This window comes from Globicephala melas, chromosome 15, assembly GCF_963455315.2.
Source record: "Globicephala melas chromosome 15, mGloMel1.2, whole genome shotgun sequence".
Classification (NCBI taxonomy): Eukaryota; Metazoa; Chordata; class Mammalia; order Artiodactyla; family Delphinidae; genus Globicephala; species Globicephala melas.
The window spans coordinates 23170275-23197432 of NC_083328.1; the positions used below are offsets into that span (position 1 = coordinate 23170275).

Sequence of the window (27158 nt, forward strand, 5' to 3'; positions counted from 1 at the left end):
TTAAGTTAGTTATCTGTACCTTGGAACAAATTTTCCCAAAATTTAGAGGCTTAGAACCCACTTACCTCAAGGTTTCTGTGGGTCAGGAATTGGGGAGTGACCTATCTAGGCTTTTCTGGCTCAGTCTGTCTTACAAAATTGCAGTCATGGTGTCAGCCAGCCATGCAGTCATTCAAAGGCTTGCCTGGAGCTGGAGGATCCCTTCTAAGATGACTCGCTCACATGGATGGTGAGTTGACACTGGCTGTTGACAGGAAGCCTCAGTTCCTCTCCATGTGGACTTCCCAGAGGGCTGCTTAAGTGTCCTCGAGACGTGGTGGCTGGCTTCTCTCAGAGCAGATGATCCAAGAGAGAGCAAGGCGGAAGCTGTAGTGTCTTTTATGAGCTGGTCTTAGAAATCACACTGTGTTGTTTTTGTTGTTCACATGGGTCAGCCCTGTTCAGTGTGGATGGGGCCTGTATAGAGGCGTGAATATTAGGAGGGGAGGGTCACAGGGGGCCATCCTGGGGAGTGGCTGCCATGGCCCATGTAAGTGTTAACTGTTGTTATGATGTCTCTGCTCTGCTACTAGATGGTAAGCTCCAGCAGGGCAGGGCCTGGGCCTGTTTGGCTCACCATGGCATCCCCCTGCTTAGCCCAGTGCTTGGTGTATAGGAGGCCTTCAATAAACACTAGTTGAAAGGATGCCCTTAGTGATTTGGTCCCCATCTTAGCTCCCATCTCCACACACACCCCCCACCCCCACCTGATGGTTCCCATGCCACTTTTTGAGACTGAGAAGCTTCTGCTGTTCCCTCTACCATGAGGCAATTACTTTACTTCCTTTTAAGGCATACTATTTTTCTCATCTTTCAGTCTGGTGTCACTTCCTCCTGGAAGCCTTCCCTGACTACCTCCCCTCCCACAGGCTAGACTATGTCTCGTCTCTGTACCCACAGAGCCCGCTAGCCTCACCCTGTCAAAGTATCCCTTGAACTGTATTCTCACTTCTCTTGAGTTGTATCATTTTTAAGGGCAGGGATTTTGGAATTAAGCAGACCCAGGTTCAGACACCGACTTGGCCTCTTATAAACTGTGTAGCCTTGAGCAAGTTACTGCCCTTTCTGAGCTTCCGTTTCCTCATCTATAAAGTGGAGATTCTGACAGGAATGGAAGCCGGAGGACCGCCTTGTTCCAGGGCCTCTCCACCTGCTCCCCACCCCTCCCAGGCCCCAGCGCTTCCCTCCAGGTCTTTGCAGCCTCTGTTCCCTGTAGCCGGCACACCCTTCCCCCTGCTCTTCCCAGGGCCAGCTCCTCACACTTCTGCTCTCAGCTGGAATGTCCCCTCCTCCCAAGAGGCAACGCCTCCCCACCCCCTGACCATGAGGCATTTTGCCCTCTTCCAGGGCGTTTCGCCCCTCAGCCCCATCGTACCTGGCATGTTCTGTGTTTATTGAATGGAGTGACTCTGCATGGTTTTTTCCCTTTGTCAAATATTTACCATATTCCAGTCTGTCAGTACTTCATACCAGCCAGTAAATGTTTGTGTACAGGATGTGTAGTATAACTACATGCTCATTCCTGTCGGGAGTCCTTCGGCTAGCATGCATGCAGTGACTTTTTTGGGGGCGGAGATCGAGGCATAATTCGCATAACAAAATCAACCATTTTAAAGTGTACAGCATTTAGTGCGTTCACAATATGGTACAACCATCCCCTCTACCTAGTTCCAAAATATTTTCACGTACCCCCATCTGCTAGGGTCACTGAAAGGATTTAATGAGATAAGCAGCACCTTGTGGGCAGGCGCTGTGCACTTGAATGGTAGCTCTTGGTATTATTATGATTATGATTATTAGGGCCTTTTCTAGCCCCAGTATTATCAGGTTTGATGACTGCATGTGCTCTGTGCCTATACTCTCTGAAGGTATCTGTTAGATACTTATGTAGTTAAACAACTATTCCGTGGGCTATTTTAGTCTGACCGATTTTAGGAAATTTGAAGACAAGTAACCGTTTGACCTGCAGTGTTTTGTTTTTTTTTTAACTTTATCTGCTAAGTCCATTCATCCAGGTTACTCATCAAAGCTGTACTGGGTGGGAGGGCTGTTGTGCAGGCCTGGACACAGGCCACAGTAAGCCAGCCTTCTGACCTGAGTTATTTTTTTCCCCTCTGTCTGGAAGAGGCCGAGCTCTGTCTGCCCAGCAGTTCAGGACCGGATTAGGCCCAAAGGCCAGAGGCCGTGAGTGGCTTTTTTTGTTTGTTTTTTTCTTCAGGAAGTGAAGAATTTAAGGGATAAAAGGGGGAAATGACTTTTCAGTGTTGTTAACTTTGTTGCAATCTGGCTGCTTTGTAAAAGAGCATTGTTTGGCTGTGGGACCACCCAGCCCTTCTGTGTTTTCCCACTCCCACCAGGAGAAGGTGGGGAACTGATTTTGGGCCAAAAGCATGCACCAGGCGAGGGGCCTAGGGACAAAAGAGGCAGGCAAGGGACGTGCTTTCACGAAGCTTCTAGTCCAGCAGGGGAGACCCTAAACAGGTGGAGGGAAATGGGTCAGAGACAGCTAAGCATAGGTGCTGAGAAGGAGATAAGCAGGTGATGAGACAGAGAGGGGGAGCGGCCCGCCTGGACAGCCCTCCCAGGAGGGGACCGCTGAGCCGAGGCCCAAGGATGTAGAGGAGCCAGCACAGGTGAATGGGAAGCCCCGGTGGGAAGAGTGCTCGGAGGGGCTACAGGAAGAGCAAAGGGCAGAGGTGGGAATGGCCTCCATGTATCTGAGGAGGCCTTGGGCTGGAGCTTGGAGAGGAGATGGGACGAGGTCAGCTAGCAGGAGCCGGTCCCTGAGGGTCAGTAGGCTCCGTCAGCAATTTGATTTGGGACTCAAGTGGGTAACTTTCTTTAATTCCTCAGAGCAACTCAGTGTAGTAGGTGTTATTTGCCCATTTTATCCCCCTGGAAACTGAGGCCCTGAGATGTTACTTGACAAGCTGCTGCAACAGAAGGATGTTCATGTTGTGAATAGAGCTACCGTGTCCGTGTATTAATTTGACATGTTTTTTGAGTCCCTGTTATGTGCCAGCCCCATGCTAATCAGTAGGGGTGTAAGAGTGAGTAAGACATGCTGAGGTCATTGCCCTCATGGTTCAGACCTTAACTTGACCTTGGAAAAAGGTCCTGTCTTCTCTGAACTTTCCATATTGCAAAATAAGGGTAATACATAAGAAGGGCCCTTCCTGAGGATCACAGGAGATAGCTAGGTAAAGGATTTGACATCATCATGGCACACGGTAAATGCTCAGTAAAGGCGAATTTTTGGTTATTGTCACTTCCAGGAAAGTTGGAAGTCTTTTTTGGAGAGGTCCTAGCCAAGGAAGATAAACACTCCACATAGGGAGTAGCTTGGTCCTTAGCGAGAGGACACCCCCTCCTCCCCCTTGCCACTGCAGATTTAAATCTTCATGTACATTAAGTTCATCAATAAATAATCAGAGTCCTGGCTTCAAGTAGGTAGCACGATGTGCCAGGCACTGCCCTAAGCCGGGGTCTGCAAACTACAGCCCGTGGGCCAAATCTGGGCCACCACGTATCTCTATAAAGTTTCATTAGGAAACAGTCATGCATTATGGCTGCTTTCCTACTGCAGTGGCAGGTTGAATAGTTGTGACAGAGACCGTGTGGTAAATAGTATTTACTATCTGGCTCTTTACAGAAAAGATTTGCTGCCCTCTTTTCTAAGCACTTGACATACAGGAGCCATCTAATAGCCTTAGGATGGCTGTGCGAGGTGGGAACTACTACCCCTATTTTACAGGTGGGAAAACTGAGACACAGAATGGTCAAGAAACTTGCCAGGTCACACAGGTAGCAAGTGGAGCCGGGGTTAGGATCCAGGCAGCGGGCTTTGGAGCCAGTGCTCTTAACCACGTGTCATGTCACCTCCTCAGACAGACAGAAGCACCGTAACAGCTCCATGGACAGTCCACCGGATGCTCTACTGGCTTCGAAACCAGGAGGCCTGGGTTCTGGGCTCAGCATGGATCTGATTGCTCAGTTAGTCACTGCTCCTGACGGCTGTTTGCTTGTCTGGTCATAAAGCCTTGGGACCCAGCCGTTCCCCAGGCCCCACCCAGGTGCCAGGTGGTGTGACTCACGCAGGTCCCCCCAGCCCTGCGATTCTGAAGTCTGGCAGATGGAGGAGGCTCCCAAGGCCCCGGCTCCTCCCCTCTCAGACTAGGTTCTGGGTTCCTGTGAAAAAGGCCCCTCTGTGTTGTCCAGTACAGTAGCCACTAGCCACCCGTGGCTGTAAGATGTAAATTGAATAAAGTCTGATAAAATTAAAAATTCATTTCCTTAGTCTTACCAGCCACATTTCAGTAACCCAGTAGCCACAAGTGGCTAGCGGTCACCACGTTAAATAGTACCATTATAGAACATTTCCGTCATTGCAGGATGGTGCCCCTTGACACGTGATGCCCTGCCATGGGCTGTAGCCATGCCGACCTGCGTAGCTCAAGGACAGAAATTGCCACATGGCTGCCCGGAGAGATCCTGTTAAATCCGAGTCAGATTGTTCTCTGCTGAGAACCCCGCTTGGTTCCCACCTTACCCAAGCAAGGTAACAACATGGCCCACAGGCCCCACGTGGCCTGGCCTGTTTCTCCCCGACCTCCTACCCTGCTGACTCTCCTTCAGCCACACGGGCCTTCTTGTTCCTCGAACTGACCAGGCACAGTCCTGCCTCAGGGCCTTTGCACTTGCTCTTCTCTGTCTCTACCTTGCTCATCTCTATCTTCTGTTGGATGCTCTTCCTCCAGATAACCACGTGGCTCTTTCCCTCCCTCCCTTCAGGCTTTGCTCAAATACACCCCTGCTTTATTTTTCTCCAGACATCTATCATCATTTGAAATATATTGTTCTTACTTGTCTATTGTCTGTCTCCTCCAGAGGCAGGGGGAGTTTGTGTGTCGTATTCAAGGCTGTGTCCCAGTCCTAGAACGGTGCATGGCACGTAGCAGTTGCTCAGTAAATCTTTTCAAGTGAATGGGTGAATGAATGGATGGGTGGTTGGGTGGTCCTGCCAGGAGTAGGGCCTTGATGAGTCCCCTGGCCTCAGAGGTTTTTGAGCACTTGGTAGAAATGTCATAGAAGCTTTAACCAGATCCCCTGCGCTGGGAGCTCCTTGGTTAAGACCCTTTGGCAGCTGTGAGCAGAAATTATTCAGGTGCCCCAGCTCCAGTTAGCATCCAAAATCAAAACAATGTCACACACACAGACATGAGTGGAAAGAAGTCTAAGAAGCTCTGAAATCGATGTCTACATTGTCTTACTGGTAGCGTCAAACTGGGTGTACGTGCATGTGTCTAATAGGGCTGCCTTGTGTAAAGTACCTGAAGTAGAAAGGCTGTAATATACAGTCAACATCCCAATCAATATTTTTTTGCCAGCTTTTTCAATTGTGAAATAAAAAGTCACCCCTAAAGAAAAGAATAATATTAAATGCTTAAATTCCTTACATCTTCTTCTCATTTTTTTGGTGCCCCTCTTTTGCTGGTGTGCTAAACATATACTTTGGTCTACCTGGGGGGTGAGCCAATGTTGCCTGTATCCTCAGCGCCAAATTCATTTATTCACAGTTCATTCATGCATGCGTTCATTCACTTAACAGGTTTTTATTAAGCATCCGCCATGTGTCAGGCTCTGTCTTACAGCCTGAGGACTCCGTGGTGAAGGAGAGAGATGGGGTCCCTTTCCTCATGGAGGTCACAGTCTAATGGGGGAGGGAGACGGTCAGAGTCAATACGCAGGTAAACACATAGGGAGGAGGATGGGCTAATGACAGGGATGCAGTGGGCTGGGCACTTGGGAGATAAGTGCTGGTTGGACGAGGCGGGGGGGAAACTCTTCGAGGCGGGAAGCAAGTCTGTAAACCTTCATCGTCTCCAGAGCCCCTGCCCCCAGCCCAGAGTCCCACACAGAGAGGGACTCCATGAAAGGTATCAAACAGAGCTCATTGCCACAGCAGCTGGCCGGTTGCCTGGACCAGATGACCCAGAAGGTCCCTTCTTCCCCAGAGTTTCCATGATTCTGTGAGTGGGAAGAAAAACCCTGGAGTGAAGCCGGCACCAAATACGGTCAGGCTAGGTTCTCGGCAAGCCCCTGAGGGAGGCTGGCGGTGGTTTTGGTGCCATTTAGGTCACAGTTGGCCTGTGCCCACATTCTGGGAATGTTTGTGCTCGTTGGTAGGATTTGGTGTCCTGTGGAAAGAGCTGCCCAGCAAGTTGGGACGTCAGGATGCTCTCCAGATGTGCCTGCCTCTGCCCATTCATCCATCCATTCATTCATTCTCCAGATGGAGAGGTTTCTGTGAGCAAGGCACCGCTCTAAGTCTCAGAGAGACTAACTTTGTCCTTAACCTGGAAGAACAGCAGATACCAGAAGAAGTAGTTACCCCTGCCCCTGTCCCCATATCTCCTGTAATAATTACCCAGTCATCCTCCCACCTAAGTAACCTCCTGCTTGCTGAAATCTGACTCCAGTGGCCAACAGATTCTAGGCCTTCCTAGGTGGAGGCAGCCCAGTATCTGAGACCTGCTCCAGCCTCCCATGCACATGGTCATCAAGCAGCCTACACACCACAGGCTTAAATGATCAACTCAGGAGAACGTCCGACAGTAACTAGTGAGCCATTCTTATCCTCTCAGGATGAGAAAACCAAGGCTAGGAGAGGTGATGCCACCTGCCTTTCTAAGAATCGGTAGAACCAGGAGTCTGTCTTGACATCAAAGCCTTGGGCAAGCCGCCATCTCTCCAGACCTCAGGTTCCCTGTTGAAAAGCCAGGGCAGCAAAGCCTTCCCAGCAGGGTGGTGTGAGAAATTCAGTGATGTCATGCTTTGAAAAGTGTGTGGTCCTATATGCAAAGGGTTGGAAGTGTACCAGCTACAAAAATAATGGTGCTTGTGTTCAAGGGTATAGTTGTGATTTTTCTTTTAACTTGAAGATGCAGAACTTCCCAAGGATGTCTGAAAAGGAAAAAGCATTCCTCTTCAGTGATGGCCATTTTGAAAATAGAGTTTTCCATCAGAGGCTGTTGCTGGGAAATGTGAATAGGATGTATCCTTCCTGTGGTGTGGCTGCAAGAACAATCAGATGATTAGTTTGTGTGGCATTTTATTGTTTACAAAGCACTTGCAAATCCATGGCCCACCGAGTGGTCTCATAGTAAAGACTATAGCTTTGGCATCTGACAGACCTGTGATAGGTTCCTAGTTCCAGCACTTCCTAGCTGTGTGAGTGGGCAAAGCACCTAACCTCTCCGAGCCTCACTTTCTTCATCTGTAAAATGGGATAATTCTGTTCACTGAGTAGCTCAGAGAATTGAGTGTGGTGATGCATATCGTGTACTGCAAATAGCCTGGAGCAAGGTATGCTCCCAAATTCCCAGCCAGTATTATTTATGTTGTTGGTACATTTGTCCTCATGATCACGCTGCTGAGGTCATGGTATTATACCCACCGTTCCTGAGATGAGAAACGTGTGACTCAGAGGCGGTCTTTGTTTCTCCTGGGGTGGCCTGGCTAGTGGGTGACAAGCCAGCCCGTCTCCAGCTCCGGCCCTGGATCCCGCAGCTGCTGAATATTCAGTGGGTCAGTGCCGCTCCATATTCAAAGGCCTTTGTTCTGGTTCATAACAGCCCTTTGTTGCTGGCCAGAGGGAGGAGCGGTGGGCTTTGAGCCTCTAGCCTTCAGCCTCCACCCCAACCCCGGACCCCCGTGTTTGCTTAGGGAGCCATGTTACTAATGGAAGTGTGTCATGCCCTGGGGGGGGTGCTGGGGCCGGGAGTGAAGGTTGAGCCGGGTTTGTCGGCTTGCGCTTGGTGACTGGCAGGGCTCCAGACGTGTGTCCGTGTCATCAGCAGTGGGACAGCTGTTCTGCGATGTGAACTTGCCCATCGGAGAGGCAAGGATTACAGTTCTGCACCATCAGACTCCAGCTCGGATCAAGGCCTTGGCCGGTCCCCTCCCCCCGGCGCTCCCTCGCTGTTAGCTATAAGTACATTTACAGAGCCCACTGCGTGCAGGGCTGTGCTCAGTGTTTCCGCCTGCATGATCGCCTTTGATTCTCACAAGCTGGCACTCCTGTGATGGATCTCGTCCTTAGCCCTGAAGCCTACAGAGGGATCCTTTGAAACGTGCTCCGATCACGACACGCTTTGGCCCAGAGCCCCGGGTGGCTGCCTGTCTGCCACATTGAAGGGTCATAGCACAGCCCACAGAGTCTGACCTGATTTGTCCTGGCCACCTCTCTGATCCCTGCTTTCCATTCTTCCTGTCCCAGCTCCCTGTTGTTGCTTGATAGATTGCTCCGAATGTGACGGCTTAAGCCATTTTATTGTTTCTGCTGATCCTGCGCATCAGGAAATGAGCAGGCTACAGAGGAGACGGTTTGCTCAGCTCTGTGTCCTATCTGCTGGGTCTGAGCATCCAGTGGCCTTTTCGTGCCCATGGTGGGGCCTGGCGAGGACGACCAGGGTGGCTGGGGACCAGCTGCAACGGCCTGCTGGGGTCATAAGCCGGGACCTTGATCCTTACTGTCAGCCAGTTCCTTGGTTGTCCTCCTTGAGCCTTGGGGCCTCTTTCTCTCCACGTGGTTGTGTCAGCAGCATCGCTGGACTTCTAACACAGCAGCCCCAGGCTCCCAACAGCACAAAGTAGAAGCTTCCTGGCCCTTTTAAGGCTTGGATCTGGAACTGGCAGAGTATCAGTTCTCTCGCGACCTTTGTTTAAAAACAAGTCATGGGTCCAGCCCGGATTCAAGGGGAGGAGACCACAGAGGGCTGGTGTGACTCTTTGGGGGCCACCAACAAAAGAGCCTTCGAGGCTCCCATTCATTCACTCTTCCCCACTCACCTAGGCCTCCATGCTCTTCTTCAAGCATGCTGTGCATGCCCCTGCCTCAGGGCCTTTGCACTTGCTGTTTCCGTCTCCCAGGATGCCCTTCCCCAAATATCCACAGGGCTCACACACCCCCTCTATGTAGCCTCAGTGCCATGTGAGTAGGGTATTTACTTTGTTCACTGTAGTATCCCTAGCTTCAGATCTGACACATGATAGGTATATTTGGTGAATGAATGAGTTTTTGAGATGAGGAAACTGAAGCTCAGAGAGGTTAAGTAATTTCCCCAAAGACACACAGCTAGTAATCAACAGACCCCAGATTCAAACCCAAGCAAGCTTTGCTGCCTGGAAGGGTAATTGCTTAGGTTATCACAGCTGCCTCCTACCTCCTCCTTCCATGTCCTGTCTCCACTCAGGATGGTCTTCCCAAACTAAAATCGGATCAGGTATAAAATACATCCTGAAAGTGGCATTCGTTCCTCACCTTCAACAGAAAGCTCTCCCTCCTTGGACCTCTGCACAAGGCACAGCAAAACTTGGCCTCCAGCTGTGGTCTGATGTAGCAGAGTGAATATTCTTTTTTTTTATTTTTATTTTTATTGAAGTATAGTTAATAGAGATTCTTGAGTAGGCAGACCTGGCTCTGTTTCCAATGCCCCCACCCTCAGGCTCTCTAAGCACGGGCAAGTTACGAATGTCATCCACTCATCCATCTATCCAATAAGTATTTATTGAACTACTCTGAGCCAGGGATGCTGCTGGGTTCTGGGTTACAATGGTGAGGAAATCTTCACAGTCCCTGCCCTCCGAGAACTTACAGTCCACTGGGTAAGACAGACATACTCACATGGTCACACAAAGAAATATAAGGTTATAGATTGTGATAAGTGCTGTGAAGGACTTACTGTGTGGGGGAAAATGAGTAACAAGACACCTACAGGGCTTCCCTGGTGGCGCAGTGGTTGAGAGTCTGCCTGCCGATGCAGGGGACATGGGTTCGTGCCCCGGTCCGGGAAGATCCCACATGCCGCGGAGCGGCTAGGCCCGTGAGCCATGGCTGCTGGGCCTGCACGTCCGGAGCCTGTGCTCTGCAGCGGGAGAGGCCACAACAGTGAGAGACCCGTGTACCGCAAAAAAAAAAAAAAAAAAAAAAAGACACCTACAATAGTGCAGTGAGGCAGGATTGGTTTCCTTGAGGAAGTGGCATTCGAGTAGGAGCTAAGAAGTTCACTCCAGGCAGAGGGAACAGCAACGCAAAGGCTCTGAGGAGGAGGGAACACAGGCCCATTTTAGTATATGAAGGATCCTAAGAAATGTAGGTTGGAGGTCAGAGAGCCTGAGGAGCTGGAGAGGCGGGCAGGAGTCAGATCATGCAGGGCTTCGAGGGCTTGGGCAAGGGGTTGGAGAACCCATGAATGACTATTTTCTCATCTGTAAAATGGGGATGATAATAGTACCTACCTCGGTACGTGTGAGCATCTGTGGTCAGTTGGACAACAGCTGGCTGTGGGCTGGCCTGGCATGGTCTCGGTTGGGGTGATCATCCCTGCTCTACCTGGTCTCATCCTCCAGCAGGTTAGCTTGGGCTTGTTCACAAGGCAGCAGCTGGCGTGCAAAGAACAGCAGAAGCTGGCAAGGCCTCCTGAGGCTAGGCTTAGAACTGGCACAGCACCACTTCTGTTGCATTCTGTTGGTCCAAGCAGATCGTAAGGCCAGCCCACATCCCATGAGTGGTCATGAAGCTCTTAACAGAGTGCCTGGTGCAAAGGAAGTGCTCCGTAAACGCCATTATTATTATTGTCATTGATGATGTTGTTATCGCTATGCATTTGCAAAGCAGTTTATGCTTTTCAGAGCTTTATGCCATACAGTGGATACCCTACACTGTGTGAGGATAGTTGGGGCAAATGTCACTAGCCCTATTTGCCAAATGAAAAACAGAGGTTAGATTACTCAAACACCTAGCAAGTGGCTGCAGCCAGACACTAGAATGCAGGCATCATGTAACTTAAAACACACCTGCTGGAAGTGAACCCTTTTGCAGATGATTTCATTGTCCTGAGCACCATCCTGGTAAATGAAATAATTAAGATACAAATACTTCTGTCAGTGGCCCAGGCTCCTGACTGTGAGGTTTAGTTAGGGTCTCTGAGATCTAAGTCTCCTACATAAGTTTTGGGTTTTGGTCCCCAAGTTCACTGGGGTGAATGGTGGTTTTCTTCCTTCTTATCCAGAGAGCCTCTCTTTGGACTCCAGTTGCTTTTCTTCTCCACCTGTGACTTTCCTTCAAGAATTGCCAAGCTACCTGTCTATTGCTCGTAAGAGGACGACCATCCTTCCCCGGGACAAGCAAAGTGGCACTTTGCTGAAGCCAACAGACTCTTACAGCTCCCAGTTGGAGGGAGAAATCACTGAAAACCTTGACAACCAATCCATTCGGAAATACGCACTGAACATCTCTGAGAAGCGGAGACTAAGGTTTGTCCAGCAGCCATCTGGAAGGCATATGGTGTATGTTTTGGGAAGAGGTGCTTTTTATGCATGGAATGCATTTCCTGAAGAGTTCACATAATTAAAAGTTTATTACTTAGGATAAGCTAAGCTGCTGTGACAAAGATACGCACACAGGTAAAATCTCAGTGTATTAGAAGTTCATTTCTTGCTCACATAAAAGTCCTGGGTTGAGGTCAAGGGGGAACGTTGCAGTCACTCAGGGGCCCAGGCTGCTTCCATCTTGTGGCTCTGCAACCCCCAAAGCCTCATCGTTGTGTGTAGTCACTCTGTTCCCCTTCCCCCCAGCACCTGCCCACCATTAATCTACTCTCCGTCTCTATAGATTTGCCATTCTGGACATTTCATGTACATGGAATCATCCATGTGTCTGACTTCTTTCACTTAACTTCATGTTTTCAAGGTTCATGTAAGTTGTAGAATGTATCAGTACTTCCTTCCTTTTTGTGGCTGAATAACATTCTACTGTGTGGATAGAGCACAGTTTATTTATCCTTTGATGGAGATCTGGGTTGTTGACACATTTTGCCTATTGTGTTTAATGCTGCGTTGAACATTTGTGTACAAGTTTTTGTTTGAGACCCTGTTTTCAATTCTTTTGGAGTATCTACCTACGAGTGGAATTGCCGGGTCATATGGTAATTCTGCGTTTAACTTTCTGAGGAACTGCTGAACTTCTTCCTAGTGGCCACACCATTTTCCATTCCCACCAGGAGTGCATGAGGGCTCCAGGTTTTGCACATCCTCTCGGCTGGGGTTTTATTTGGTGCTGAGGTTGATGACCCTGCCTTGTCATTGTCATGCTTGTTTCTCAATGCAGGGACATTCAGGAGACCCAAATGAGGTACTTATCTGAGTGGGACCAGTGGAAACGGTATAGCAGCAAGTCTTGGGAGAGGTTCATAGAGAAGGCTCGCGAGATGACAACCCACCTGGAGCTGTGGCGGAAGGACATTCGCAGCATAGAAGGTACACACCCCACACTGCACGTGCTCCTCCGTAGAAGTCTCCTGCGCCTGAGGAAAGGACAGCTTTGTTTTCACTCACCCCCCAGCTGAAATGTAGCATTTCCTTCCATGATGAACGCGAGCAACTAGCCACAGTTAGGATTAATAGAGCCTGTGTCTTCGTCACCAGGAACATCACAGATGTCTTCCTGTTCCTTCCAGTTGTTGTAGTTGACTGGGAATAGCATCTGTGCTCATCACGACTTTGAAATTACAGCAGTGATTAGATCTGCCACTAGACCTTGTTATTTAATATGTTAATGAAAATGCTCATGTATTAATCTATCACAAATTTAGTTTATACAATAATGTTTTGATCATCATACGACCATTTGTATTTTGTGCGTTTAAAAATGTTATTCCAAGATGGGGCTCAATAAGCCTCATCAGACTGCCAAAGACACCCATCGCCCTGAAAATATTAATAATCCTACTTTCCCGCAATGGTGAGAATTGGGATGAAGTACAGGCAGACCTAGGAGATATTGAGGGTTTGGTTCCAGACTACCGCAATAAAGCGAGTCACGTGAATTTTTTGGTTTCCCAGTGCGTATAAAAGTTGTGTTTGCACGATACCGTAGTCTATTAAGTGTGCAATAGCATTATGTCTAAAAAGTAGTGTACATAACTTAATTAAAAAGTACTTTATTGCTAAAAAATGCTAACCATCATCTGAGCCTTCAGTGAGTTGTAATCTTTTTGCTGGTGGAGGGTTTGAAGTATTGCGAGAATTACCAAAATGCGACACAGAGACAGGAAGTGAGCAAATGCTCTGGAAAAATGGTGCTGATGGACTTGCTTGATGCAGGGTTGCCACAAACCTTCAATGTATGAAAAACAAAATATCTGTAAAGCGCAATAAAGCAAAGCACAATAAAAGGTATGCCTGTCATAACAAAATCCATAGACTGGGCGACTTAAAGAATAGAAATTTATTTTCTTACAGTCCTGGAGACTGGAAGTTTGATATCCGGCCACCTTGTCACTCTGTCCTCAAATGACCTCCTCTTTGTGTGTGCTTAGGGAGAGAGAGCACGCTTTGTTGCTTTTTCTTCTAAGGGGACTAACCCATCATGAGGGCCCCACTTTCCTGACCTTACTTAGCCGTGTTACCTCCCCAAGGCCTGTTTCCAGATACCATCACACTGAGGGTTTGAGTTCCAACGTATACATTTGCAGGGGGTGGGGGGAACAATATACAATTCAGTCCACAACAGGTATACAAAAATTGGAAGTTATGACAAAATGTAAAATCAGAAAAAAAAAATTAAACATTTGGGTGACATAACTGAGCCAGGGGGAAAATACCTTTTAGGATTACCCGGTTTCTACTAGAAAGCAAAACAATTTACAAGCTTCTCCTCAAAACTGCTGAAATGGAAATTTTGTGATGTTTGTAAGGACCATGGCAGGATATGTGAAAAAATTTATTGCCCCCATTATTACTATTTTAAAACCTATAAAATACCAGTGGTAATCTATTCAATGAACTTTTTTAGTTGTTTTATTGGGAGAATGTAAACTTATTTCCAGGGGGGGATTCATTAGAAACTTAGAACTTCAACCATCCACTTTAGAAGTTTAAGTGAACATTATCTTTGGAGCAAAAAATAATAAAAGCTAACCTTTATTGAGGCTTCACTGTGAACTGGGCATTGTGTTCAACATTTTACTCATATGGTCTCCGTTGACCCTCACAAGAACCCATTTTTCACATAGGCATTTATCATTTGCGTGGTTCAGAGAGATTAAAACACTTGCCCAAGTTCATTGGTTAGAACAAGGCAGACCCAGAATTTGAACCCAGGCAGTCAAGCTTCAGGACCCAAGGTTTTAGCCACCGTGCCCAGATTCCTCTCTTGTTAAGTGGTGGCTTTTATGAAGATTTTCATTCATAAAGTGGCTTATGTGTTGGAAGGTAGTTTCTCCCCATGGAACTGGGCCCTTGATTTTCTCTTCAGTGACTCCAATCCTGTGATTTCTTGGCTGACTAGGTACTCATCTGACAGGAAGTGAAGGATTGATAGTTAAGCTCCTTACCTCTGTCAAGGAGAGAAGAAAAGATTGTGGGTCACACATCTTCAGTCTCAGAATATAAGTTCTTTGCCTGCACCAAGAACAAGCAGACATCCTTATTCTTTGAGTGCTTTCTGTCTGTCCTTAGTAATTTAATCATTATTTGGTGGAAGGTTTGTTTTCTATTTGAAAAATCAATGAATGTAATTCACTACCTTAACAGAATAAAGGAAAAAAATTATATGATTAACCCAACTGATGCAGAAAAAGCATTGGTGAAATTCAGTTCTCATTCTCAGCAAATAAGAAATAGATGGGAGCCTTCTTTTTTTTGTTGTTTCTTTTTGTTTTGTTTTTTGTTTTTTTGGCCACACTGTGTGGCTTGTGGGATCTTAGTTCCCCAACCAGGGATTGAACCCAGGGCACCACAATGTGAAAGAGCTAAGTCCTAACCACTGGACCGCCAGGGAATTCCCAGGAGCTTTCTTAATCTGGGAAAAAATATCTATAAACATTGTATAGCACACATCATACTTAATGGTGAAATATTGAAAGCTTTTCTTCTAAGATTGAGAATGAGGAAAAGACTTCTAATTATCACAGATTCTATTCAGCATTGTTCTGGAAGTCCTAGCCAATGTACAATGATGGGAAAAAAAGGGTCAATGACCAGAAAGGAAGAAATAAGTTGTCTCTTTTTTTTTGCAGATGACATGATTTATTTGTAGAAAACAAAAAAGACAAACTATTAGAATTGAGGCAACTTTGGCAAGGTTGCTAGATATAAGATCTATATATATATAACCAACTGTATTTCTATATACCAGCAACAAACATTTAAAAAATAAGTTATACTGTAGTATCATTGCACCTAGGAATACATCTAAAGAACTATGTGAAATAATTCTGCACAGAAAACTATAAAATATTGTTGAGAGAAATTAAAGAACCTAAATATACCATGTTCACGGATCAGAGACTCAATATTGTAAAGATGTCACTTGTTCTCAAACTGACCTGTATATTCCATGTAATCCCAGTCCGAATCTCAGCACATTTTGCACATGCGTGCATGTGTGTATGTGTGAAAATGAATATGCTGATTCTAAAATTTATATAGAAATGCAGAGGACCAAGGATGCCTGAGGAAGAAGAAAGCCTAAAGACTTAGAGCACCATATATCAAGTATTATTGTATCTGCAATAATGAGACAGTTCTGGTATTGGTGCAAAGATAGACAAATAGACCCATAGAACAGAAGAGGGAATTCAGAAACAGGTCCATAAATATATAGTCAATTACAAAAGCACTATTGCAATTAACTAGGGAAAGGATAGCCTTTTCAATAAATGGCGCTGAGTCCATTAGATAGTCCATTAGATATAGTCCATTAGATATTCCTATGAGAAAATATTGAGCCCTCTCTCACACCATCTCAAATTATTGATTTAAGAGTGATTGTAGATTTACATGTGAAAGTTTAAACTTAATAATTTCAAGTAGAGCCTTGAAATTATTCTTCCTCCCTCCCCCACTAAGAGCCTCCAATTTCAGTTCAGCCCTCTGTGGCTGATTGAACCTACAGTGGGTACTGTATCAATACTCCTGGTCAGTGATGTCTGGATTCCTTTTTTCCAGGGAAATTTGGCACTGGAATTCAGTCCTACTTCTCCTTCTTACGGTTTCTGGTATTGCTGAATTTGGTGATATTTCTGATCATCTTTATGCTGGTTTTGCTCCCAGTCTTGCTCACCAGATACAAGATCACCAACAGCAGCTTTGTGCTCATTCCATCCAAAGGCGCGGGTGAGTGTAAGGCCTGATTTGCCATGAGGAGTGTTCTTTTCATTGTGTACCTAGCTACAATGCTTCTTTCTCTAGCAATCTTTATAATCTAAGTCTTGGGTGACTGTATTAGTCAGGATAGGCTAGGTTATGCTGCAGAAACAAATGACCCCATAACTCAGCACCCAGTAACCACAAATGTTTCTTTCTTGCTCACACTGTATGTCCATCAGTGTTTGGTGGTGGCTTTGTTCCATGTTGTCTTCACTCTGGAGCCCAAGCTGAGGGAGCAGCCTCTCTCTGCACCATTGATAGTCGCGATGTCCAAAGGAAAAAGAGCCATGGCAAACATGTGCTGGCTTCTGATGCTTCTGCCTGGAGATGACACACATCCTTTTCGCCACACCTTACTAGCCAGTGCAAGTAACTCGCCACTCCTGGGTTCAGCAAGGCGTTTGGGAGGAGCAATGCAGGGTGGGGAAGTGGACTATTTAGTAAACGTAATACAGTCGACTCCAGTGACTTCATTTCAAGCTTTTATTTCAAGGCTTTTATCTCCGTTAATGGTGATGCTCAGGCTGCTGTTTATTAAACATCAGTCATCTGCCAGACGCTATGGCAGGTAATGGACCTGTGTTTTCTTACTGAATTCTCAGTGTAAGTCAGGTCTGGGCATCCTGTTTTTTCAAATGGGGATAATTTCTGTCATTCCAGAGATGTTTATTTACCACCCTCTAGTACCAGGCTCTGTGCTAGGAGCTGGAAGTGGAAACCTCCTGCTTCTATCACATGACTCCTTTCCCCAGAAGAATGCCCCGTCTGCAGTCACTTCTGTGGCTCTAAACATTCCTCCTCATCATATTTGTTTTTGTTTTAATTCTATTACACTTAAAAATCAAATAAGAATAACGTGGAAACGCTGACTTTTTGAGTGCCTACTGCATGCCCAGTGCTGCCTTCTCATTTTCTAATATGTCCATGTCACAGATAAATATCTCCTGCTGCTGTGTGAAAACCCTGGGTTCGGTTTCAAGGCCCAGCTCTGTTAGTTGATTAGATTTTGTGAGCCTCATTTTCCTTATCCGTAGAATGAAGGTGATGATTTAACTAGTGAGACAATTGTTTCATTATTCAAATAATGTTGTACTACACTATTTAATACTTAGCTCATTAAAAGATAATAAATACTTATTATTTAAAGTACAAATAATTGAAAACAATAATATAAATTCTATATTATTTAATACAGAAAACTTAAGTGTAAGTAATGATTAAGCAATACTCATAATTTTTAAATGAATATTAACTAATATAATACAGTGCTTTGCCCATGGAAAGTGCTCAATAAATGCAGCTTTTTTTTTTTTTTTAGTATTATTTCTTTCTAGAAGAACTGAATGCTATTCTGTCTCACTAGACATCACTGCCTGTTCAGTTCTCCCTTTAGCCGTGAGCAGGGCCTTGGGCGGAGGGAGGCCACGCTCTTGGAGGAAATGAAGCTGGACTCTGAGCGTGGACACCACGCATCTCTTCTTTTTCCTCATTATTTCCTCTGACTGCATTGTCCTCCTGCACATGCTTTTTTTTTCGACTTACCTAGTAAACTTTGTCCCTTAAGATAAGGGTCAGAAGTCCCTTTCTTCCTCTTCTCACTTCCCTTCTCCGTTCCTTCAACAAGTGTTTATTGAGCACCTGCTGTGTGCTGGGCCCTGAGCCAGGCCCTGGGGCTACAGCAGGGACCACCACAGGGTACTGCACTATAGCAGAGGATGGACGTTAGGAAGGGACCACATGAAGAGGTATATAAGCTATGAATTTGCCTCTGGGGGAGGGGAAAGGATAAGGTGCTGAGAGGTCAGACACCAGGACACTGGAGGCTGAGGGGTGCCCCAAGCCCTCTGTGAAGGCAGGGATATGTCAGGCGAGCCCAGGAGGACAAGGAGAAGGCAGCTGTTGGAGAGCTCGGGGAAGCTTCTTCATGCAGAGGAACAGCATCTGCAAAGGTTCAGAGCTGGGAATAACTCAGCATATTAGAGAAATGAAAAGCCAGGTGTGGCTGGTGGACACGTTCCTGGAAAGGGCCAGATAGTCAATATTTTAGGCTTGGCAGGCCATATGGTCTCTGTTGCAACTATTCAGTACTGCCATTGTGGCACAAAAGTGACCACGGAGAAACGTCCCAAATGGGCATAGCTGTGTTCCGATAACACGGTATTAACAAAAAAAGGCAGCTGGCCAGATTTGGCACAAGGACCATAGTTTGCCGACCTCTAGGCTTGAGGACAGTGAGTGAGGAGCAGAGTGGCAGCTGTCTCTTTCCATCTTCCTGACTCTGCTCCAAATAGTGACTGTCTCCCTCCTCTTTGCCTCTAATACTGTGTTCATACAACCATTTGAGCACCTTATATACACCTAACTTCTACTTATCCTTTCTACCACTTGATGGCAGGAACTATTTCTTACTCATCATTTTATCTCCAGCATGTACCTGGTGCATAGTAATTAAGAAGTGTTTGTTGAATGAATAAGTGAACACACATGTCAGGATTATAAAATGGCAGAGCTGGAATTGGCCTTGGAGGAACTGGTTCAACTCTCTTATTTTAACAAAGGGGAAACTAAGGTCCAGAGAAGGGATAGTACATTGGATTATTTTCCCCAGTTTGTCACTCCCCTGTAATTGTAACTTTGCAAAGCTTCCCACTGTGAGCAGAGAATACTTTCTGCCCCCATTGATATTGCTCTTGGCCATGTGACTTCTTTTGTCTAGTGGAGTATTAGTTTGAAATGGCTTTATGTGGTTGGCCTGCCTTATGAGAAGAGCCATGAGGAGAGCATCCCCCCCAGGTAGCCACTGCCTCTCCAGTCTGGTCCCAGAGTGAAATCATGTAGAGCAGACCTCAGCCCAACTGGGAGCCTGGTGTCCATCCTGGCTTAGCCTGAATCAGCTGAGTGAACTCAAACTGTAGATCCATGAAGGAGAAAATAAATGTTTGGCGGTTAAATAATTTGAGACTTTAAGGTTGTTATACAGCAATAGCTGACTGACACAGAGGAAGTGAATTAGTTGTTCTAGCATAATGTAGTGTCACTAAAATTGCTGTTCAAAAATTTTCTTGGTCAATTATATGTAGGTAAACATATGTTTTTTTTTAAGTGAAACTGCTTGTTAATTTACACACATGTAGAGATCTTTTAAAACTGGATTGGTTAAAATGGAATAATAATTTTATCGACCACATCTTCCAAAACATGTGCAAACATGAACCCCAAAACGTAAAATACTAATACAATCAGAAAGCCTGTGCTGTTATTAGACCCATATAGGAAACGTATAGAAAAAACATATATCCCAGGTATTTAGAGAATAGTGAAAGGGGAAAATGGTACTGTACTTGGTGCACTGGCGTTTAGATTGCAAATAGAAAATCACAGATTCACAAACATATCCATATATAATTGTATATGACATCTAAATGTATATACATATACAAGCATATATACACAAATTATGATAGACAAGTTATAGAGACTGAAGCTATTTCTACTGACGTTCTTGTTTTTGTTTTTTACAGATATTCAATGCACAGTGTATCCAATAAGTAGTTCTGGACTCATTTACTTTTACAGTTATATCATAGACTTGCTTTCTGGCACTGTAAGTATTTAACATAATTCTGGATTTGGACCCTCAATACTGAAATAGGTTAATTTAAAGACCAGGTTCCTGAATGTCTGCAGTGAGAATCAAACACGAGTGTTGACACAGGTACCAGTGAAAGAAAACAGGATTTGCAGTGACCTTATCGGCAAGGATAATGTTCATCCGCCCCTGCTAAGATGTACAGGAAATGTATTTTGTCACTTTCAGCCCTTGGCCTTTTCCTGATTCCTGCCCCCTTTGTATTGACCTGCAACAAGATCTGAGTTCCCCTGTAGAAAGAAGTTTCCGTGAAAATAAACCCAGATAGAATTTATTTAACTTCTCTGACACTGAAAGACCTTAACATATTGTAATCCTAGACCACCTGGATGAAAGCTGTGACTCCTCTTCCCAGCAATTACACACGCAGGTGTGCGTGGTACACACGTGCATACATGCCCTTACATGTGCACATGCACACGCCGCACTTGTGCACACACATACGCAGTCCCTGAAATCCCTTAAAAGTCTATTAATCCCAGGTTAACCCTGCTGCTCTAACGTAGAATTAATCTCATCCTTCCTGTAGTAGTTCCAAACGTTTTAAATTCTTCTTTATTCTAAAAAATGTTTTTGTGTGTGTGCTTTCATTTTTTTAATCACACTTTTTTTCAGCAAATAAGATTGCAGCTATGAAAAGTGGTGTCTCTGCCTTCTAGACTAGGGCTTCTCAACCTTGGACCCGACACTCCTTTGCTGTGGGCCTGTCCTGTGCACTGGAGGGTGTTTACAGCATCCCTGGCCTCCATCCACTAGATGCCGGTAGCAGCCCCGCTGCTGTGACAAGCAAACATGTCTCCAGACATGCCAGATGTTTCCTGGGGACCAAAAGTATCCCAGGTTGAGAACCCCTCCTTTAGATGTTTTAAAAAATACAAGTATATAAAAATACCTTTCTGAAAGTTACTGGTATTAAAATGCCATGCTATTGAACATTTCTGAATCGATAGATAGAAAGCATCGAATTTGTCCACTGCATTTGGTTTTGAAAAAGTGGATTTTACATCTCTGATCTCATGTTTTCCTCAGAACAACTGAGAGGAATCGTCAGGTGGGTGTTAAAATGTCCACTATACAAATGAAAAAACTGAAGCTTGCAAACTACGCAAGGAGAAAAGAAAGCCAGTGACTCACCCAAGGTCACATGCTAGTGAGAGCAAATCCCAGAACTGCTGTTAGCCCCATTTCTTTAGGTCACGTCCCATGAGAGAAGTTCCTTGTTGTAGGTCACCGCACACCATGATCTTCTTCATTATAGGAAAGATTTCACAGGAGACTTAGATGCAGTTGATCATAAATGTTCAATAAACTATGCATGATAAAAAACAGCCCTGCCCCAAAGAATGAATTTTCTACAGTGATAAAAATGTTCTGTATCTGTACTGTGAAATTCGACAGCCACTAACTCTTAAGCACTTGAAATGTGGCTAATGTGACCAAGAAACTGAATTTTAATTAAATTTTATTGTTGTTAATTTCAATTTATTTGTTTTCAATATGTGTTTTTAAAACCATTCTACATGCATTACAGAATGGCCATCATGTACATTCCCTGTAATATCACTGTTCTCACCCATGCAAGCAAGTAGCAGCCTTACACATATTTTTCATGTGTTTTTAAACACTTCTGTTCATGTTTATAGAATGAACAAAACAGCCACTCGCTGAACAGGGTTTTCTATGTAGCAAGCAAATACCACTTCAGCATATGTCTTACAAGTGTTTTTACACATTTCTATATGTATTACAAAATGACTGTCACATCCATTCATGGAAATAGCAGGGTTCTGTTCTCCATGTGGGTTGCAAGTCTGTAGCAGTCTTACAACTTCTCTCTCACACTGAATTTTAAAAACTTTTCTACACACATTACAGAGTCGACATCCCATGCCTTGACTAAAATAAAAGTATTCTGAACATATTGAGCAAGTAGCACTTTTACAACCATCTTTTTTCCTGTTTTTAAAATCTTCACTAATGCATTACAGTATGCGTATCACATTTATGCACTGAAAAACAGTCCTCAACATAGCAAGTAAGTAGCATTCTTACATCTTTTACGTGTGTGTTTTTTTTAAAAATTGAGATGTGATTGACATATAACACTGTATACGTTTGAGGATGTACATGTTGGTTTGATACCTTTATATATTGTAATATGATTACTATAGTAGTTTTAGCTAATAACCTTTATCATGTCACATATAAATTTTAATGATAGGCCCAAGAGGGAGCTGGCCAGAGAGATTAAGCAGTGGCTTGTCTTTGCTGAAAACAATTGAGGCAAGCTCATGATCGTATCAGAGAAATTATTTTCCAGGCCCAGTGGACCTTTGTCCTGTGATGTAACTTTATTTTGTAGGAGAGATTGATGACAGTCCTGACACCAACCTGGGGCAATAAAAACATGTTTTGTACAGTTGGGCAAGTTTTATGGCCTGTGTGCCCCAGCTTCAGGAGGGTTAAAGAAAAGATGGAGTCTTCTGTTTCTACATGTTTGTTTTTCTATTAAAAATTTACTTAAGTGCTCAGTATAAGAATACAGGGTTATCATAAAAATATAAGACTTATAGAGTAAAAAATAAAATTACCTCTTCCCAGAGACCACCAATCCTTTAACACCATGGTTCATATCTTTCTCAACCTTTCTTGTGCACTTATATGGACTTCTTTTTTTTTTTTTTTTTTTTTGCGGTACGTGGGCCTCTCACTGTTGTGGCCTCTCCCATTGCGGAGCACAGGCTCCAGACACACAGGCTCAGCGGCCATGGCTCACGGGCCCAGCCGCTCCGCGGCATGTGGGACAGAGGGCACTGCTGTGCCACCAGGGAAGCCCCCCTGTGTATTTTTAATGCTCAGGCTTTATCTGTGCTTTATTCCCCAAACTCTAGTTGAGCACCTCATATATCTATGGATTTTTTTTTCATTTTTTTAAATTGGGCTAAATTATTTTTAAAATTAATTTATTTTTTTAAATTGAAGTATAGTTGATTTACAGTGCTGTGTTAATTACTGCTGTAGGGCAAAGTGATTCAGATATATATACACATATATATACACACACACGTATACGCCCTTTTTTTTTATATTCTTTTCCATTATGGTTTTTCATAGGATATTGAATATAGTTCTCTGTGCTATACAGTAGGACCTTGTTGTTTATCTATTCTATATGTAATAGTTTGCATCTGCTAACCCAGCCTTCCACTCCATCCCTCTCCCAACCTCCTCCTCCTTGGCAACCACCAGTCTGTTCTCTATGTCCACGACTCTATTTCTGTTTCATAAATAGGTTCATTTGTGTCATATTTTAGATGTCACATATGTGATATCATGTGGTATTTATCTTTCTCTGTCTGACTTCACTTAGCATGATAATCTCTAGTTGTATCCATGTTGCTGCAAATCTGGAATTTTTCCAGCCTCTGGGGAATTCAGGGATGAACAGTGACACTGGAATGTGAGTTCCTTGAGGCAGAGACTGGTTTCCTGGTTCCCTGCAGTCAACTCACTAATCTGACCTCATGCCCTTGGCTTTGTTTCAGGGTTTCCTGGAGGACACCTGCCTCTTTTATGGACATTACACCATTGACGGGGTGAAATTTCAGAACTTCATCTATGATCTGCCTCTGGCTTATGTGTTAAGCACAGTTGCCTACCTGGCCCTGAGCCTTCTTTGGATAGTGAAAAGGTAAAGTTTATCTTGTCATTATGTTCTCTTTGAATTATTCTTGATGGCTGGAGTCTCGTGGAGGTCCGTGGACTCCAAGAGCCATTGCCCAAAGGATGAGCAGAGTGCAGGGCTAAGCTCTGTGGAAAAAGGTTTGTGAGTGTGTTGGAGGCTGTGGACACCTGGAGGATGGGGGCAGCATCTGGGAGCTGGACTAGCAGCCCAGAGTCTTCAGTCAATCATCAGTGAACACATTTGCCAGTACCATTCTGCCGACCTTATCTTTGTTTTTTCTTTTTAAATCTATCAAGCCTAAGCCCTTTATTTTTTAAAATTTATTATTTATTTATTTATTTATTTATATTTGCGTTGGGTCTTAGTTGCTGTGCACAGGCTTTCTCTAGTTGCGGCGAGTGGGGGCTACTCTTCGTTGCAGTGCGTGGGCTTCCCATTGTGGTGGCTTCTCCTGTTGCGGAGCACAGGCTCTAGGTGCGTGGGCTTCAGTAGTTGTGGCACGTGGACTCAGTAGTTGTGGCTCATGGACTCTAGAGCACAGGCTCAGTAGTTGTGGCACACGGGCCCAGCTGCTCCGCGGCATGTGGGATCTTCCTGGACCAGAGCTCGAACCCGTGTCCCCTGCATTGGCAAGCGGACTCTCAACCACTGTGCCACCAGGGAAGTCCCACCAACCTTATCTTTGATCCGGTATATATGCTAACCAGGTCTCTACTGGGTTGCGAGTGGCAGAAACCCAGCTCTGACTAACTGGGCTAAAGGGGAATTGAGTGGCTGAGAGAACCAAGGAAGGGAGGAAAGTCCAAATTACAGGAAGGACAAGGATATAGGAATGGATTCAAAACAACCCAAAGCAAGGGCTCCTGCATCTCTGATTCTTCTGGTGGCATCTTCCTTATGTGTACTCCCAGGGTCACAGGCTCAGAAATCCTTTGAAGAGACTTGCTGGCTCTGCTTCATTCAGGTACCCAATTCTGACCCTTCAGTTGTGGCCAGTGGGTTAGGGTCATATGAGAATGTGGCATTTCACGTGGTAGACAGACATTTTAGTGGGAGGTGCCAATTCCCAAGAAAAGTGAGGATTATTAATTACTTTAAATTACTTTAACAAACAACTATCCCCTAAAGTACAGTGGCCCAACACGATAGAAGTTGTAAATCTTTCTCCCATGAAGTTCTTAGTGGGCCGCAGGTTAGTGCGGAAGAGTCCTTCTCAGTCCTGCTGGGACTCAAGTTGACTGCAGCTCAGCCATCATCAGCATGTGGCTTTTTAAGCTGTTCCTCTTGAGGGCTGGAAGGGAAAACGACCTTGGAGGAGTATCACGTGGTAAGTGTTTCTGGGCCCAGCCTGAGAGTGATGAACGTCACTCACATTCCATCAGCTAGAGCTTAGTCACGTGACCACGGCTCACTGAAAGGGAGGCTGGGAAATGTTGTCCTTGGCTGGCAGCCGCTTCCCAGCACTAGCGCTACACTATGAAAGGAGAACCACCCATTCCTGATGGACGGCTTACTGTCTCTGCCCCAAGGGGAATGCTTGGATGGCCACCTCTCTTACCCACTTCATTGTGCCTGTGAGAGCCGGGCAGTGCTATAAGCCATGGGGCTGTGAAGCTCCTTATCACAGGTGTAGAAGAGACCACGGTTTTGGCATCTGAGTCTGTCCTCCATGGAGACCAGGGTTCACCACCACAGAGAAAACCCCAGAGCCCAGCTGGGCACTCGTATCCTGAGTCAGGATCTGTGAGACGAAAATGAACTGGTGTGTGTCCATCCCCCACAGAAACGGGCAGCATACTGGCAAGGAGGAGCCGTGGCTCATTTTGAGGGCTGAGAGATGCTCAATAAAGAACTGTTGGTTGATTGGGGTTCTGGCTTTGCTGTTGTGCGCTCACGGCAAGGGCAGATCCAAGTTTTATGGACCGGCAGTGTAGACCGTATGGAGGGGCTGTCTGTAAGACAAAGAACATGAAAGTATCTTTTGTAAATGATAAAAAATCAAAACAAGACCATAGGAACACATTGCTAGAGGTGCTCCGGGGGCCTTGGAAGGGGCCCTGAAGAAGAAGCTTTATCAGCTGAACAGTGAAGCCTCCTCCGGGTCCTGCTCAAGCTTCTGCACCTCCGGGCCTTGACTGCTTCGTGGGGAAGCCTGCAGGGAGGGTGGCTGTGAAGTAATGGGGAGCGGCCTACCCGGAGAGGAGGAAGCGCTACAGGGTGGCAATGGGGGTGGACTTAGGGGTCAAGAGACCAAGGTTCAAATGTGGCTTCACCTCGGTGAACCTCATTTTCTTTGTCTGTGAAATGCACACACCTAGAAGGGTTGTTGGGAGGATTAACTGAAACAAGGCAGGTGAAGAACTTAGTACTGGGCCTGGCACTTAGACGTTTATTAAATTAAAATCATCATCGTCATCATCATCATCGTCATCATCATCATCGTCATCATTGTACTAGCCCCAGTTCTGCCACTAGCTCTTTGGATCTAGGGAAATACTTTTTCCCTTCTCTAGATCTTAGCTTTCTCAGACCATTCAATTGGGGTGAGACCTCAGAATGACCATGGAGCTTTATAAATAGCATATTTCTGGACCCCCCCCCCATGAGACCTACTGAATTAAAAATCTCAGGATATGAAATCACCCGGGAGTCTGCATTTTGGAAAAGCACCCCAGCTGGTTCTGACATAAATTCTTTGCTGTGAACCTTTGGCAGAACAACTGATTGCTCTAATTCCTTTCATTTCTATTGTCTTCACAACTCAGTAGCAAATCCTAAAAATACCCTGGTTTGTCTACAGAGTGTGTGGCATTTGACGTTTTTATGTCAAGTGCCAGAGTGTATTTTTTTCCAGGAAAGCATTTGAATGAGTAATGATTATGAACTTGTGCAACAGAGTGGCATCTGACCAAAACAGGCGCTCGCTAAATATTTGGTTATTTTACTATTTAAGTCATTTATTCATGCATGTATCCATGTATCCAGTATCCATGGAAAGTGGCCATATTTATATCCAGGCATTCCGGATATAAAGGTGGGAAGACAGCCAGGGTACCTGCCCTCAAGGAGTTTAAAATTTAGTCAGGGTAAGGGGCTACAAGCAGTAAACACATAAATGAGATGATTGGAGATTAGGTTATTGCTGTGAAGGAAATTAAAGAGACTGACTGGAAGCAGGAGTCACAACTTTAGATGGGATGGTGGGGAATCTGTGGAGGGGATATTTGAGTGAAACCTGAGGAATAAGAAGGAGGCAGCCGTGGGAAGAGGAGAGGGCAGAGGGAACTGCAAGTGCAAAGACCCTGAGGCTGGAGGAGAGGTTCGTGTGTTTATGGATAGGAAAAAAGCCTTTGTCATTGCAGCAGAGTGGCCCTATGGGAGGAAAGATGGTGCCGTGCAGGGTCACGCAGGACCTCTAGGGTGTATTAAAAGAGTTTGGATTTTATTCCAGCTGTGAAAGAAGCCACTGAATGGGTGAAAGGAAGTGATTCTCAACAGGGAGATGCCTGGTTAGCTGCCACATATTTAGAACGATCCAAAACTTGACCAAGCATGTCAAAATGGGGGGAAGAT

The 27158-nt window shown here is 45.3% G+C and overlaps 1 protein-coding gene across 3 annotated transcripts in view; it reads left to right on the forward strand.

The window, feature by feature from the left end:
• Nucleotides 1–27158, forward strand: part of TMC7 (transmembrane channel like 7) — a 50558-nt gene that overhangs the window by 2967 nt on the left and 20433 nt on the right. For 2 of the 3 annotated variants that reach the window (XM_030847121.3, XM_060284987.2), the window contains exons 2-6: nt 11112–11355; nt 12209–12357; nt 16051–16218; nt 19773–19855; nt 23446–23591. In XM_030847121.3, the coding sequence (XP_030702981.2) occupies nt 11112–11355; nt 12209–12357; nt 16051–16218; nt 19773–19855; nt 23446–23591 (790 nt within the window). Of the gene's footprint in view, nt 1–11111; nt 11356–11380; nt 11506–12208; nt 12358–16050; nt 16219–19772; nt 19856–23445; nt 23592–27158 lie in introns of those variants that run through there. The other variant, XM_030847125.2, reaches the window with a different exon arrangement.